The 13,813-nt window shown below is 28.2% G+C and overlaps 1 protein-coding gene across 2 annotated transcripts in view; it reads left to right on the forward strand.

Annotated features, from left to right (window-relative positions):
* The window catches only part of LOC107448003 (uncharacterized), a 51,117-nt gene that overhangs the window by 30,408 nt on the left and 6,896 nt on the right, over nt 1–13,813 (forward strand). For both annotated transcript variants that reach the window (XM_071181168.1, XM_071181169.1), the window contains exons 3-8: nt 1,068–1,119; nt 2,888–2,959; nt 6,244–6,386; nt 10,339–10,477; nt 12,121–12,163; nt 12,956–13,304. In XM_071181168.1, the coding sequence (XP_071037269.1) occupies nt 1,068–1,119; nt 2,888–2,959; nt 6,244–6,386; nt 10,339–10,477; nt 12,121–12,163; nt 12,956–13,304 (798 nt within the window). The remainder of the gene's footprint in view (nt 1–1,067; nt 1,120–2,887; nt 2,960–6,243; nt 6,387–10,338; nt 10,478–12,120; nt 12,164–12,955; nt 13,305–13,813) is intronic.

The raw sequence follows: 13,813 nt of genomic DNA on the forward strand, positions 1-13,813 counted from the left end.
CAAGATTTGTCATTTAAGAAAGGTTAGTGCCATTCTCTTTACTCCTGAAATAGTGAATCAAAATTAGTTCATATCAAAACTAACTTAATTCAATACTTTTTGTAAATGCTACGTTAACAAAAAAAAAGTGATTTTTTTTTTTTTTTTTTTAAGAAAAATATTTACATTAAATAAGATGAAATAAAAGTTAAATGTGTAGTATAAATAAAGTCAACAATTGCAAAATGTAAAGTTAATTTTAAAATCAGTATCAAGTTATTTTTAAAATTAAATTCAAGTTAGTTTTAAAATTAATTTAAAATGAATTTTAAAATTAATTTATATTTCAAAATTATTTTCAAATTAATTTTTTAAATTTAAAGTCGAAGTTGGATTTAAATCTGAATTTGAAGTTAATTTTAAAGTTTATTCCAAAGGTAAGTTCAAAACTTATCTGAAGAAAATTACTTATATACTTTATTTATTTATTTTTAAATATTTTTATCAAAGAGGGCTCATTAAGGCAATTGAACCTTTGTGGTTATTGGGGCTAGAGTTAAGTGAATTCTAAGTAGGATTTTAAAAAATCCACAAAGAACGTACTGCTTTAAACAATTGTGATAAAATTTTTTATAGCCAAATACATCAACAATTCTGTTTATTTCAGATCTTAATGTTTTGTTGCATTGGTTTCTCCGTTTCTAGTTGCTCTATTACTTATTTTCCGTAATTTCTGTGTTTCACAATATGCCATGCGTTTGCAAATTAAAATCTGTACTTATAACTTTGATATATTATAGTATAATATCATATAAATTAATGTCCACTATTGTAAGTTAATTTTTTTTGTTGGTCTGAATAACTTTTCCCATTGAAAGACTTATTCTGTTCATGTTTTAAAATTTACTCTTCTATTATAAATAGTTAAATGCCATTAGAATTTAATTGTATAACATTTTGTCACTGAAATCTTTAATGATAAATGCAAGTAACATAAATTTTTTTTTTAAAATTAAATGCTTAGTGTTAGTTATCTTTTATTTATTTTCTCTTTATTTGTGTTAAATTTTGTATTTTTTTCTATTTAGGTTGGAACTTCTTCCAGAAGTATCAGTGGTCAAAATTCATCTCAAGAAACTGGTAAGATATCAATAAAATTAAATTTTTATTTTTTGTGTTAATTTAGACGTTATTCATTGCTTTATGAATTATTTCCCTTAACAAGTTCAATCTCTTGGTGAATAAAAGCATAGATATTTGTTTTCTGTATAGAGTTGCTGATGATCAAAATATGTTGTAGCAGAGTAAATGCTATAAAAAAATTTTTTAAAGTATTAATTGGCAAATATTGTGTGTACTGCTGAAACTGAAATATTTAAGTTGAATAAAATTTTTTAATTTTATCATTTATATGGCTAAACTTATTTTTCAAATGATAATATTTACAGGTAATCTTTTTAAAACCGTTTTGTTTTTATTAATAATTATAAGTTTTCATTTCAGATAATTTGCATAAAAAATTGTTGAAAGAGAAAAAAAAAAAAACTAAACATGTTAATTTAAACTTAAAATTGAACGATATTGTTTTATTCTTATGATATACGTACAGATTTTAATTGATTTAAAAACCTAATAATTATTCATGCATATCTGTTAAAAACTTTAAAAAAAAATTGCATGTTTCTATTTGATCTTAGCAATGAATGAAACCAAACATCAAAAGTTTTATATTTAAATTCCTTTTTTTAAAGGGTAGTAAAATAAAACTTTCATGAGCTTAATTTTCTTTGGTCACCCCTAAGTTATCAAAGTCATTGGTTTATGAAAAAATACTGGCAAGATTCATAGCTTGTTTAATGCGAAAATTTTTGTAAAATTTTCTAAAGCGCTTATGGTGAAATATAAAGGCCTTTAGCCAAACAGATTTCGAGAGTTATGTAAAAAAAATTTGTAATATAAAATTGCAGAAATAGTATTCTCAATAGTGATATTCTCAAGGCTGATTGTGCTCTGGAAAAAATCCGGATTTCCGGAATTTTCGCTAACAGTGATCCGGAAGTTTCCGGAGATCGAAGGTCCAGATGTTTAAAAAAATCATGGGTCACAGAAGTTTTCGGAAATCAAATTTTCAAAGGTGGAACTTAAAAACACAGTTTATTTTATTTGTTTGTAAGGGAGAGCCAGAGAGATACTTTATAAGCTTATATTATGATTAATATTCATTTTTTATCAGTAAGCAGTTGTTATAATCATGAACTCAAGAAAGAAAGACATATTTGTAAATTTTAATTACTTCTCCAGGTCATCATAGATATTTGTAAATGGTATAGGTATGTGTAAAATTTTAAGTATATTTTAAGTAAACTAAGAAATATTGAGAAAAAGGAAAAAAAAAAAAACCTTTTTAAAATTTTTTTCTAATTTTTCAATTTAAACTGTCTTTTTTTAAAAATTTTTTTTAACTCAATTTTCCGGAATTTTGACTTGGGCTCACAATCACCCCTGTATTCTAGAGTTGATTCTTAGTAGTTCTTAAAGAATTGTAGTTAAGCATGAGCATCATTGGCGGGGGAAAGGATGGACTGTAAATGTCCTCCTAAATAATTAGAAATCTCTTGAAGTCTCCCTCAGTATTTCAGACCAAGAAAAAATTTTTAAATTATCAGCAATTTGAATCCCTTAAATTTAAAAACAAGAAAGAGATAAAAACTAATTTTTGCAGACATTTAGTACTTTTGAAAATATTTTTTTCTTATGTGTGAAATTTAGAAAACTGTTGTGACTCTGTAACTTAATTCCTCTCAAAAATTTGGCCTCTGCAGCATCCATGCAGTTAAGGTTTGGTAAAACTTCTAACTATGTATTTTTAATTTAATTTTAATACCTATAAGTTTTCTTTTATTTTTAGGCGAAAGTGATAGTTGTAAATCATATTTAGAAGAAGCAATTGATGTTTTAGTAGAAAAAGAAGCTGTTGTAGGTAAGTCTTTTATTATTGATAAACAGAGGGTAAAACTAAATTTTAGTACAATCAATTTCTGCTTTAATAAAATTGTAAGTACCGAAATTTATCTATTTGCATCATAAATCTGAATTTCCAAAAATTAAAATTATACGATAAAAACAATGAGTTATGAATCGAAAAGTTTATATATTTTTTTGGTGGGAAAAAATGTGAGAGTTCTGTTTGTAATTTAATGTTCCCTCAAATGTTGTACTAATAATATTTTTTTATTCAACTGCAAGAATGTTGCATTTCCCAATGAAATGAATGCAATACTGAAATTAAAGAGTCAATTGAATGTGTGTGGGATTTACAAACATGGAAAGTACCCATACGCATATGAAACACCGTCGAGTAGAATGGTTTGTGTAGGGACATCTTTTGTAGTCACTACAGTAGTCACCTACTTATTCATCAGTTACCCTATTATAGTTTTGTTGGTTACTGATTGGGTGATTATATGGCAGACGATGTTGAAACTATAATAGTGGAAACCATTATGAGAAATCACGAACACTTTAAAAGTTAGGGTTGTTTATTTTGTTAACAGCATTTTTCTAACTGAATTGAATCAGAAATTGTTGGGGGGGGGGGACTAATGGAAACAACAAAGGAATTTTGAACTTTAAAAAACCTCATTTTTTTAAAAAATTTTGCTCAATAAATATATAAAGTGTGATAATAAAGTAACTTTATAATTTTACCAACATATTACCCTTTGGTGAACATACCCTTTGAGTGAAGTAGTCTCACTGTAATAATTATAGAGTGACAAAATTTTTAAATGACAGCACCCACTTTTTTCCGATTGAAATGTAATCCTTGCAGTAAAAACCTAAAATGGATTTGGAACAGTATTCTTAGAACAAGAAATTTTAATGATAGACTTTTGCCATGCAATGCCATTTTTCGTGACAACTAAGGAGAAAAGAATGTGTTAAAAAATTATAAAATCAAAGAAATAATTTCAAAGAAATCATTTTATGTTCTAAAAAATTCCATCCTCATTTTTCTGCCATATCTATAGTTTTTTCTTCTGTTTTTGAAGATTTTTATCGCATTCTTTTCATTAGTGGTCATGAAAAATGGCATAGCAAAAGTCCAGAGTCACAATTTCTTGCTTTAAAAAAAATACCCTTCTAACTCTATTTTAGGTTTTTATTGTAAGGATTATGTTTCAATAAATAGGTGCTACCATTTGAAAATTTTGAAATTTTGTTCCTGTAAATGTTACAGTGAATCGTTTTAAACATCATTCTTGAGTGCATATATTTTTATACTTATGTACAAAATTTTATTCTATTCACTTTAACGGTAAGCTCTCCATAAGGTCACATGTTGGCAAAGTTATTTTATAATCACCTTATATTTGATCACATCATCATTGAACAAAGATTCAAGTATTAACCTTAAAATTCTTATAAATAGTTATATAATTTCTTTAGTAGATTATCTGGTATCACAAGTGCTGCGTTGTAGTGATTAATTTCAGACACTGAATTCTAGGTCGTGAGGGGTTGCAAAAGACCTGAATCAAACCTATTTCTTTGATCTCTATCTTTTATATGTATTTTAAATTCTTTTAGACCTCTTTATTTATCTATCTATGCTTGCAATCCCATGAACATTTTGCATATGAAAAGAGGTCTAAAGTATAAGCCGATCTTGCCCTATTTAATTAAATGTTATAGCTTTAGTCAGTTACTGATGCCTACAAAAAAAAGCATGCTTTATAAAAATAAAATAAAGTACTGTTCATATAATTGATTTATATAACTGTATAAATGGTATTCAATCTGCTCATGATATCTTGAAATTGAAAATACCTAAACTTTGTATCCAATGCTCTTAGACTTTTTTTAGTCTTAATCCTCAGAATAATAGTAATTTTGTGCTTTCAAATTATACGTTTTTTCCCCCATCAGTTTTATCTATTCTTATAATCTATTATATTTACATGATCTCATTAGTTTTTTTATAGATGTAATGGTTACATACTTTAAACAAATGAATATTTTATAGTTAGAGAAATTAAGCTACTTTGTTAAGAAAAAGTGAAATTTACCTATATATTTGATATTTTTGTAAAAGTCTGTTGCCTAATGACAATTTTCATAAAAAGATGCCTCCTCATTCCAGGAATAAATCCCCAAAACACTGTATATGCCTGTCGGTACCTTGTGAACACTGCTTTTGATTTATTTCAAAAGTATTTATTTTGATATGTTTTAAGGGATTAAAAAAGTAATGCATTACTTTAATAGCCCATTGTGGGATACATGTGAAGTTGATTCTATATGTTCAATTTTACAATTTAGTGACATATTGCATGATGATGACCATGCGGTCAGCATTGTACGCAGACCGCCAGGCAAGCTGGCACCCATTAATTTGAGGCTGATGGGCTTCAAACCGCTTCTAGGGATATGTATTAATGGTTAGGTAACCGTAAGGGAAAGAAATTTTGAACCTTGTTAAAATTTTAGTATATGAGTAAATATTTTGTGTGTTTGTCACTGGGCACTAAAATTTTGCCAAAACTGATAATGATATTTATATAGTTCATTGATGATTTTTTTGTTCAGACACTCTTAGCCATTGTGATAAATGAGCAATTGCAGAATATTGATATTCTGTAGTGTAATGCTAGAGCAATTAATTTCAAACTTTTAGGAACAAAATTCTTAAATTACTTAAAATAATATTACCTTTATGTTTATAACATAACATCGGATTGAAAAAAGGCAAAATTCTGTCCCATTCTTTAACTCTCTGTTGTTCTTGCATGTAGAAATCTTCTTTCCACTTACATTTATCTCCACGTTGCAAACAAGTAAGTGTAAATGTCCTGTCAATAGACGCAGAAGCAATGTATGGAAAAAAATATTGTCCTAAATATTTTCTTTGATGAAACTCAGGAGGTTAAATTTTGACTTAGATTGTTAATGTTGTTAAAAATTAAGTTTTTTTATTTATATATTTTTCGTAGATAACAAAATCTTTGCTTAAATATTGGCGTTGGTTGATTTTACATTAAGTCACAATATTTTTAACTTTCAATTGTTCATTGAAAGTCAATTAGAATGCATAACTTTAAATATTGCCTTTAATTGTGATATAATTTTCATATTACCATAGAGTTGTTTATTTAATTTGTTCATTATTCATGTAGAAATGTATTATTTGTATGTTGTTGCAGCATAGTTGATTAATATTTTTCCTGCATTCACTTAATTTTTCTTCCTTTGGTTTACTTTCAGGTTTAGATTACATTATTGAATACAAGAATATGGTTTCAAAGAAAGGAAGTTTGCCTTTTTCTTGTAAACTCTGCAATTCGTCAATTGGACGTCTAACAGTTGTGGCACATGTTATAGGATCTAAACACAGACTAAACTATTTGGTGAGATCTTAAAATAATTTGAAAGCATTTAATAGCTAATTTAGAGTGCTAATTCATTATCAGCTGAAGAAGTCCATTAGTCAGAAGCTTTTAATAAGATTTGAAAAAGAATATATTATGAACTTTATTACTATTATATTGTTTATTAGTAGTATATTATTTATCACTATTATATTATTTATTATTATTATGTTATATTATTTATTACAATTGTATTATTTATTATTATTATGCTATATTATTTATTACTATTATATTTATTACAGAGGTAGAATTTGATTTTGTTGAAGGTTTAAATTTGTTAGTAGTAATTAGTAGAACTCTTAACTATTTTTAGTTTTAAAATAAATTTTAAATTTGGTGTCCTAAATTGTATCTTTTTCTTAAGTATTTTAAAATTGATCAAATGAAATAATTCCATTGAAAGTTTCCAAAAATATTCTATTAAAATCTTTTTAAGTTAGTTTGCAGAATGCTTTATTATTTAGCAGATGATATGATTGCTGTATACTATTTGTCTATTTAACTTTGCTTAATTGGCGAGGAATGTAATGTTACTACAAGCAATTTAGATGTTTAGTTTGCCAAATGAGCCTAAATTTTCATAAAAAGAAAAAAAATTTGAATGCTATTTTGGTTGTGGACAAGGCTTCTTATATGTTATAAATTATGTGCAAAAAAACTACTCAAACCTATAGTTTTTTTTATACCTCTCATTAACAACTCCACATTGTTGTATTAACAAAAACATGTTTTATTAGGGAATAACAGTGAAACAAACTCATGTTTGTGCATAGTATTCACAAAACTAATTTGTAACTGTTGGGATTTACCATGATCACTATTGTATTTTTGTAAATGGCACTAATATTTTTACAATCATTTGTAAACATCAAAGCATCACAATATTTTGGTGATTTTATTATGACAATGTTTGATCACAATTATTTGGTGATTTTACAGTAAAGATATTATAACGCATTTTTAGTGATTCAATTCCACAAACTAGAGGTTAACTGTGGGTAGTATTATTCCAACTGAAGTAATACTATTGACCACAGCTGATCAATAATTATTCAAGATTTATTACATCTACTAAATTTTTTTTCTCAATAAATTGGTACTTTATTACACAACTTCAATTTTTTTCACTCTTGACTTTATTTATTTAAGGTTAACATAAATACTTTGCAAAAATGTTACTTAAAGTAAAATAACATGTTTTCACATAACTTGGAAACGCAGCTTCCATGATGCTTCTGCCATAATTCTTGCAAACTATACATGAAGATTTTACTTGCGCTTACTTATCATTGTCATAAAGGAGCAGTTATAGACAGTCATTGATAACTCAGCAAAACTCATTTTTGACTACGAAGAGCTGTAGCCAGCAAAAGTTACTGACATTATCTTTTAAATGAATGATTATAAAAAGAATGGTTTACAGTTTCAATTGTAACTATGACTTCCGCATTTATGTTGTGAAAAATACTTTATTAAGGCTGTAGCTGACAAGCTGTTAATCATAAAGTTACCTTGATTTCTCTACTCTGAAACACATTTGCACTAAAATTAGAGACGTGTTCGAGAATAAAGATTTTGTATAGGGGACATACACTCACATTGTGTTCTTTTATGCATAGATGAAGTTTAAAAATTGCTTATGAAGAAATTAATTTGGAGTTTTTAAGTTTATTTTAATAAAGTTTTTTTTTAACACAAGTATTAGATTAAGCAGTGCAGTTAGCAGCTTTTTCAAATTATTATAAAATTAAGTTACACATAAAAGTAGTCAATATCTCTGAGAATTTTCTAAAAAAGAAAAAAAAAAAATAAAATTACAAAAAATTTAAATCAAGTACTTAGTTATGATCAACAGAACATAATACATACCGTGGTTACTTGATGATACACAGTTTATACAATACATTTTCTAATCAATATAGCTGCCACATTTTTTTTATTGGGTTTCATAAGGAATGGCTTAATCCAGACTGTTTGTGAAAAGTTCTATTTTTATGAAAAATCTACACCTAATTTTGAGAATCTAATACAAGTAGTACTTTGAGAGCCGCAATGGCTCAGAGGGTAGAGCGTTCGCCTTCCAATGAGGTGAACCGGGTTCGAATCCCAGCGATGACTGGTCCATATGAATCCGGCTTGCACAGACTACAGTGCTGACATGAAATATCTACAGTTGTAGACGGATCATGATTTAGAGTCCCTTTGCTGTCAGGCTAATCGTGGGAGGTTCTCATTTTCTCCCTCTCCATGTAACGCAAATGCTGGTTAGTTTCCATCAAAAAGTCTTCCACGAAGGCTAATTCCTCCCAATACTTGATCGAGGAGTTCCCTTGACTTCTGGATTGGGTTCAAAATTACAGGACTATGGAGTTGAACATTAGTAGTCGTAAACCCAAAGATTGAGTCAGCTCCTCAACTACGGTCATAAAATAAAATAAAAGTAATACTTTGAGTCCCTGATGACTCAGAGGATAGAACGTTCGCCTTCCAATGCAATGAACTGGGTTTGAATCCCAGTGATGACTGGTCGATACAAATTCCGCATCCGGCTTGCACCGCCCACAATGCTGACGTAAAATATCCTCAGTGGTAGAAGGATCATGGGTTAGACTCCCCTTGTCATCAGATTAACTGTGGGAGGTTTTCCTCTCCATCTTACGTGAATTCGGGTTAATTCCATCAAAAATTCCTCCACAAGGGCAAATTTCTCCCAATACTTGATCCAGGAGTTCCTTGTCTTCTGGATAGGGTTTAAAATTACAAGTCTATGAAGTTGAACATTTGTAGTCGTAACCCCCCTCCCCCGAAAATTGGGTTGGCTATACAACAACGGTTATAAAGTTTTAAAAAAAAAAGTAGTACTTTATGTTGCACTAGAGTTGCACAATGGGATATTGGTGATGGTATCTATTATTAAGTAAAAACCATTTTGAAGGATGGTCTTAAGTCATGCCATCCCCATTTTGATCCTCTGCTGAGTTAGGTTAGATCCATTTTTCATAGCTTTGGTAGCTCGGTAGAATACATTAAAGAGGATTTATACCACACACCCTCTGTTAAGGTGGTCATTACTCGCTCATTGACCGCAACAAGTGGTGCTTGGTTTCGGTGGTCTACTGGGAACTGTGGCTTAAGATCAGTCCATTGTGGGACATTGTGGATCTAAAATAGCCTCAAATTGGTTCTTTCCACCAGGGTCCTGTTGGTCAATTTGTGAAAAATAGGATCCTGTTTTTGATTTTGTGAAAAATCATTAAAAAATATTTGTCCTTTAAGAAGTTGTTTTCCATAAACCATAAATAAATACAAATTGATACCTTGGCAGCATAAAATTGTAACATGAATACCCAAACATATTAATTTTTTTCAAAAAGGAATTTCACTCTGCAACTACACCAAATTAAGATTGAAGAAGCTGAAAAAAAATCTTTTGTCCTCGATCTAAAAAAAAATCTAGTTTTTCCGATATTTTCAGAAATAGAACATTTTTATGTTGTTTTATTATTTGGAGACTATAGTGATAAAACTAAATATATAATTTTCAATGCACTTTGAACAAATTAAATTGATTTAAATTCTTAAACAAGAAACTTGTTAACTTCTGACATATCAGCTCATCTTGGTGATGTTTAATCTTTTCCACCCTTATTAGCCTCTTTCTGCTACAACGGTCTCCTCATCTCCTGTGGTTTTTAGTGTTTCGTTTGACCTCATTATTTTATTTATTTTTTCATTTATTTTTTTCATTTTTTTAAAAACTTAATTTAGTTATCATCATTCATTTGTTATTGTCTTGAGAATACATGTCATGTTTGAGTGCTTGAAACACGACTTTTTATACAAATACAAAGGAACTTCTTCATTGAATCATTTAAAATTTTTACAATTTTTGTTCCATGTTTCTCATATGATGTTAATTTTTCTTCAGAAAGCTAAAGACGAAGAGACATATAAAAATATAATGAGTCGAAAACTGAAAATTAAGGAAAAAGATGCAAAAATATCTGAAGCTATTATTCCATTAGAAAAGCGCTATGGCAGAGGAAGAGTCATTGTCCAAATAAAAGGTAATAATTATCATCATAATATATTTTTTATTTTATTAGTAACTAAATTTTTTTACTTCTAAATTTATTTTACTAAATGTTAGCATTTCTTATATTTTGTAATGACACTATCCAACTAATTATGTTAGATGCCGTTCCTCTAATTTTGCCATTTCTCTATAAAATGTTATAATTAAGCTATTTTTTTTTATCATTTGATATCAAAAACTTTACCAATGAAAATCTTTTAAAAAGCATAAAGAGTTTGTGGGTCTCTATCGAAAATAATTATATGACCGACAACATATGCCTTATTATAGAACCTAAGCTATGTATTAACCAAACTATACAAATAAGCCACTGATGTTTTAAGAATTTTAATTTTTTTCCTTAAAAAGAAAATAGATATTATTCTAACTTAGATCTTACAGTAACATAGCAGCAATATGTTTATAATCCCCTGCTTAAAAAACAGAAATTGTGTATTTTTTGTAACTTAAATGAGGAGCATTTTTTTATTTTTCTAACGTAAAATAATGTAAACAGCATTTTTGTGGTAAAAACAATTATCTAACAACACTTTGTAACTTAAGCAAAGTGTGTTTTAACCTACCTGTAGGCATAGCGTAGCAAGCGGAAACTAGATGAGATATAAGTACCCGAGCACAGCCTTACAGGGGCGCCAAATTCATAAAACTTCATTCAAAATTAATACCTGATAAAAATGTTTTTCTCAAATACCCACTCACCCGTCTCTTTTGCTAATTTTAGGAACAATACCTTTTTAAAATTTTTATCGAATAAAGATAAAAATTAAGAAGGATGTCTATTATTATAGTTCGTTTTGCACATAGTTTATTATCAATTTTTAGCAAATTGGCAGCACATTGAATGAAAAATATTTTTAGAATAAACATTTAACGTTCCATAGAAAACAATGATAGCAATAAAAAAACATATAAGTGTAACAGGAACTACATTGTTGTCGAGTTATGATGATTAAAAAACTTTATTTTTAGTTGTGAAATCGTACTCAATGAAAAATTTAATTAATGAATTCAGTTGTATAAAATCTGAAACTTAAAATTGTGTTGAAAAGCCCCCTTAAGTCTATCAGGACTTTAGGGACTAGGACTAGACTTTAGGGACTTTAGGACTTACATAAGTAAGAGGACTTTTCAGCCTTAAGTCTGATATTATCTATATAAATATACCATGTATGTCAGTTGGCTCAAAAATTGAGTTTGCCCCCAGGGACTGTAAGCCCTAACTATGTCTCTGCCTATAGGAAAATTTATCCGTAAAAGAAAACGACCATTTTCAGCACACAGTCTATTTTGCATGCTGTGAAATGGAAAATTTTGTATTTAAGATAAAAATTGGAGTTAACAATTTATATTTATTATATCTTTCAAATTAGAGAAAAAAATCTTTGCACACTATCTCAGGATATCTAGAAGTTTTAACTGGATTAGTGACATTAGCTGATAGATATGTTTATTGAAAATGGTCTTAAAAAATAAATTTTAGTGCAGCACAAATAAGTTTAATGTTTAGGATTCAGATGATTTTTTTTGTTCTTATCGAATTGATGATATTTGATTATGTGATACCAGATAGTATTTTTTTACATGTTGCTTAACAAATTGTTATTATTTTTTTAGAAATCAAAGCAGAGGAAGAATTACCAATTCCAGTGGATAGTTTGTAAGTTGTTTTATTATCTTCCTTAACATTCAATCTCAATAAATAAATGAATAATACAAAAATTATAAGTTACCTATAAGTTACTATACTGAGCTCTAAAAAATTATTTTAAGTTACTATACTTCTCTATATGCTACTTAAAATAAATCTAATTCAAAAATCTTAGTTTCTAATTGTATTTTATACATATTATTTTAGATATGGTACTTTCTAAACTGCTGTTTGTAGAAAATGCAACACCATGAAAGAATCATCAGAATCAAATGAAATTTAATGCAGAAACGACTTGTACTGATACAAATAAATGATGAAATTTTCAAAACAAAAGAAACAAATTAAGCGTCCGAAATCAGTATTTGGTGCAGCCACCACGCGCTGCAATAAGTGCTGCTATACGACGTGGCATGGAGTCAAACAGATGTTGAATATCTGCTTGAGGAAGAGAATTCCATATCGCTTGTATGCGCAACCAAAGTTCGTCTTTGGAAANTAAAAAATAAAAAAATTATAAGTTACCTATAGGTTACTATACCGTGCTTTAAAAAATTATTTTAAGTTACTATACTTCTCTATATGCTACTTAAAATAAATCTAACTCAAAAATCTTAGTTTCTAATTCTATTTTATACATATTATTTTAGATATGGTACTTTCTAAATAGTTAGTGATTTTAATTTACATGTCATATGTTGATAACATTTGCAATTAAAATACAAATAAAAGTATTATAATCTAGTTTTTTATATTTTTTTCTTAAGGTAAATAAATAACTAGTCATTTTTATTATTACAGAATAGAAGTAGTTGAGGACAGCAGTATGACTGCTGCTTCTAATGAAGATGCTAAGAGGGTTACTGACTATACAAACTCTTCCATTAAACGATCCATGTCAGAAAATGATGAAGCAGTTAAGCTGCTGAAAGTTGAAAGAGAAGAAGATATGCAGAGGCAGATTTCTGGATTGGATAGTAAGATACATGGTACAGTTGTTAATGATTCCCAAACTGAACAAAATAGCCAAGATTCCAAGGGATTTACTGATGAAACACATGATAAGTCTGCTAATTTAGATGACCAGAAGGAAATGGAGGTTGCACCAGAGTCTGACAATTTTGATATTTCTTGGCTTTTAAATGCACTGGTTAGTAAATATTAAAAAAAAATTCTTTTTTCTCTATAAATTGTTGTAAATATAAGGATGCTACCTACTATAAAATTTTGTAGCCCTTGTTAAAAAGTCCAGGAAATTTTTCTTGGTTTTTCTAGTCATAAAATTTTTAAAAAAGTGCATATTTTAGTATGTTCGTATGTTTATGCTCTTAAATTTCCCATTTTTGTTAATGCTTGGGTAAAGAGGTTAACCTTTTGATAATTATTAAATAATCTGAGCTTTATAAGATGACAATAAATTATGAAGGAGATTTTTTATTATATGAGGATCTAGACAATCTGTTAATTATGTCATTCTGTTCCATGTTTTGTTTTATCCCCCCCCCCCGAAAATTATTGGTTTGGTTTTTATACCTTCTTAATGCTGATTTGTTCAATTTGATACTTTCTAGTAGTGGACTTAAAATTTTTCTGAAGGTTTCCTTTCTGAAACCTTTAATTTTTTTAATTTCTCAAATTTATCCTAAATTAGATTTAAAT

This window comes from Parasteatoda tepidariorum, chromosome 5 (assembly GCF_043381705.1).
Source record: "Parasteatoda tepidariorum isolate YZ-2023 chromosome 5, CAS_Ptep_4.0, whole genome shotgun sequence".
Classification (NCBI taxonomy): Eukaryota; Metazoa; Arthropoda; class Arachnida; order Araneae; family Theridiidae; genus Parasteatoda; species Parasteatoda tepidariorum.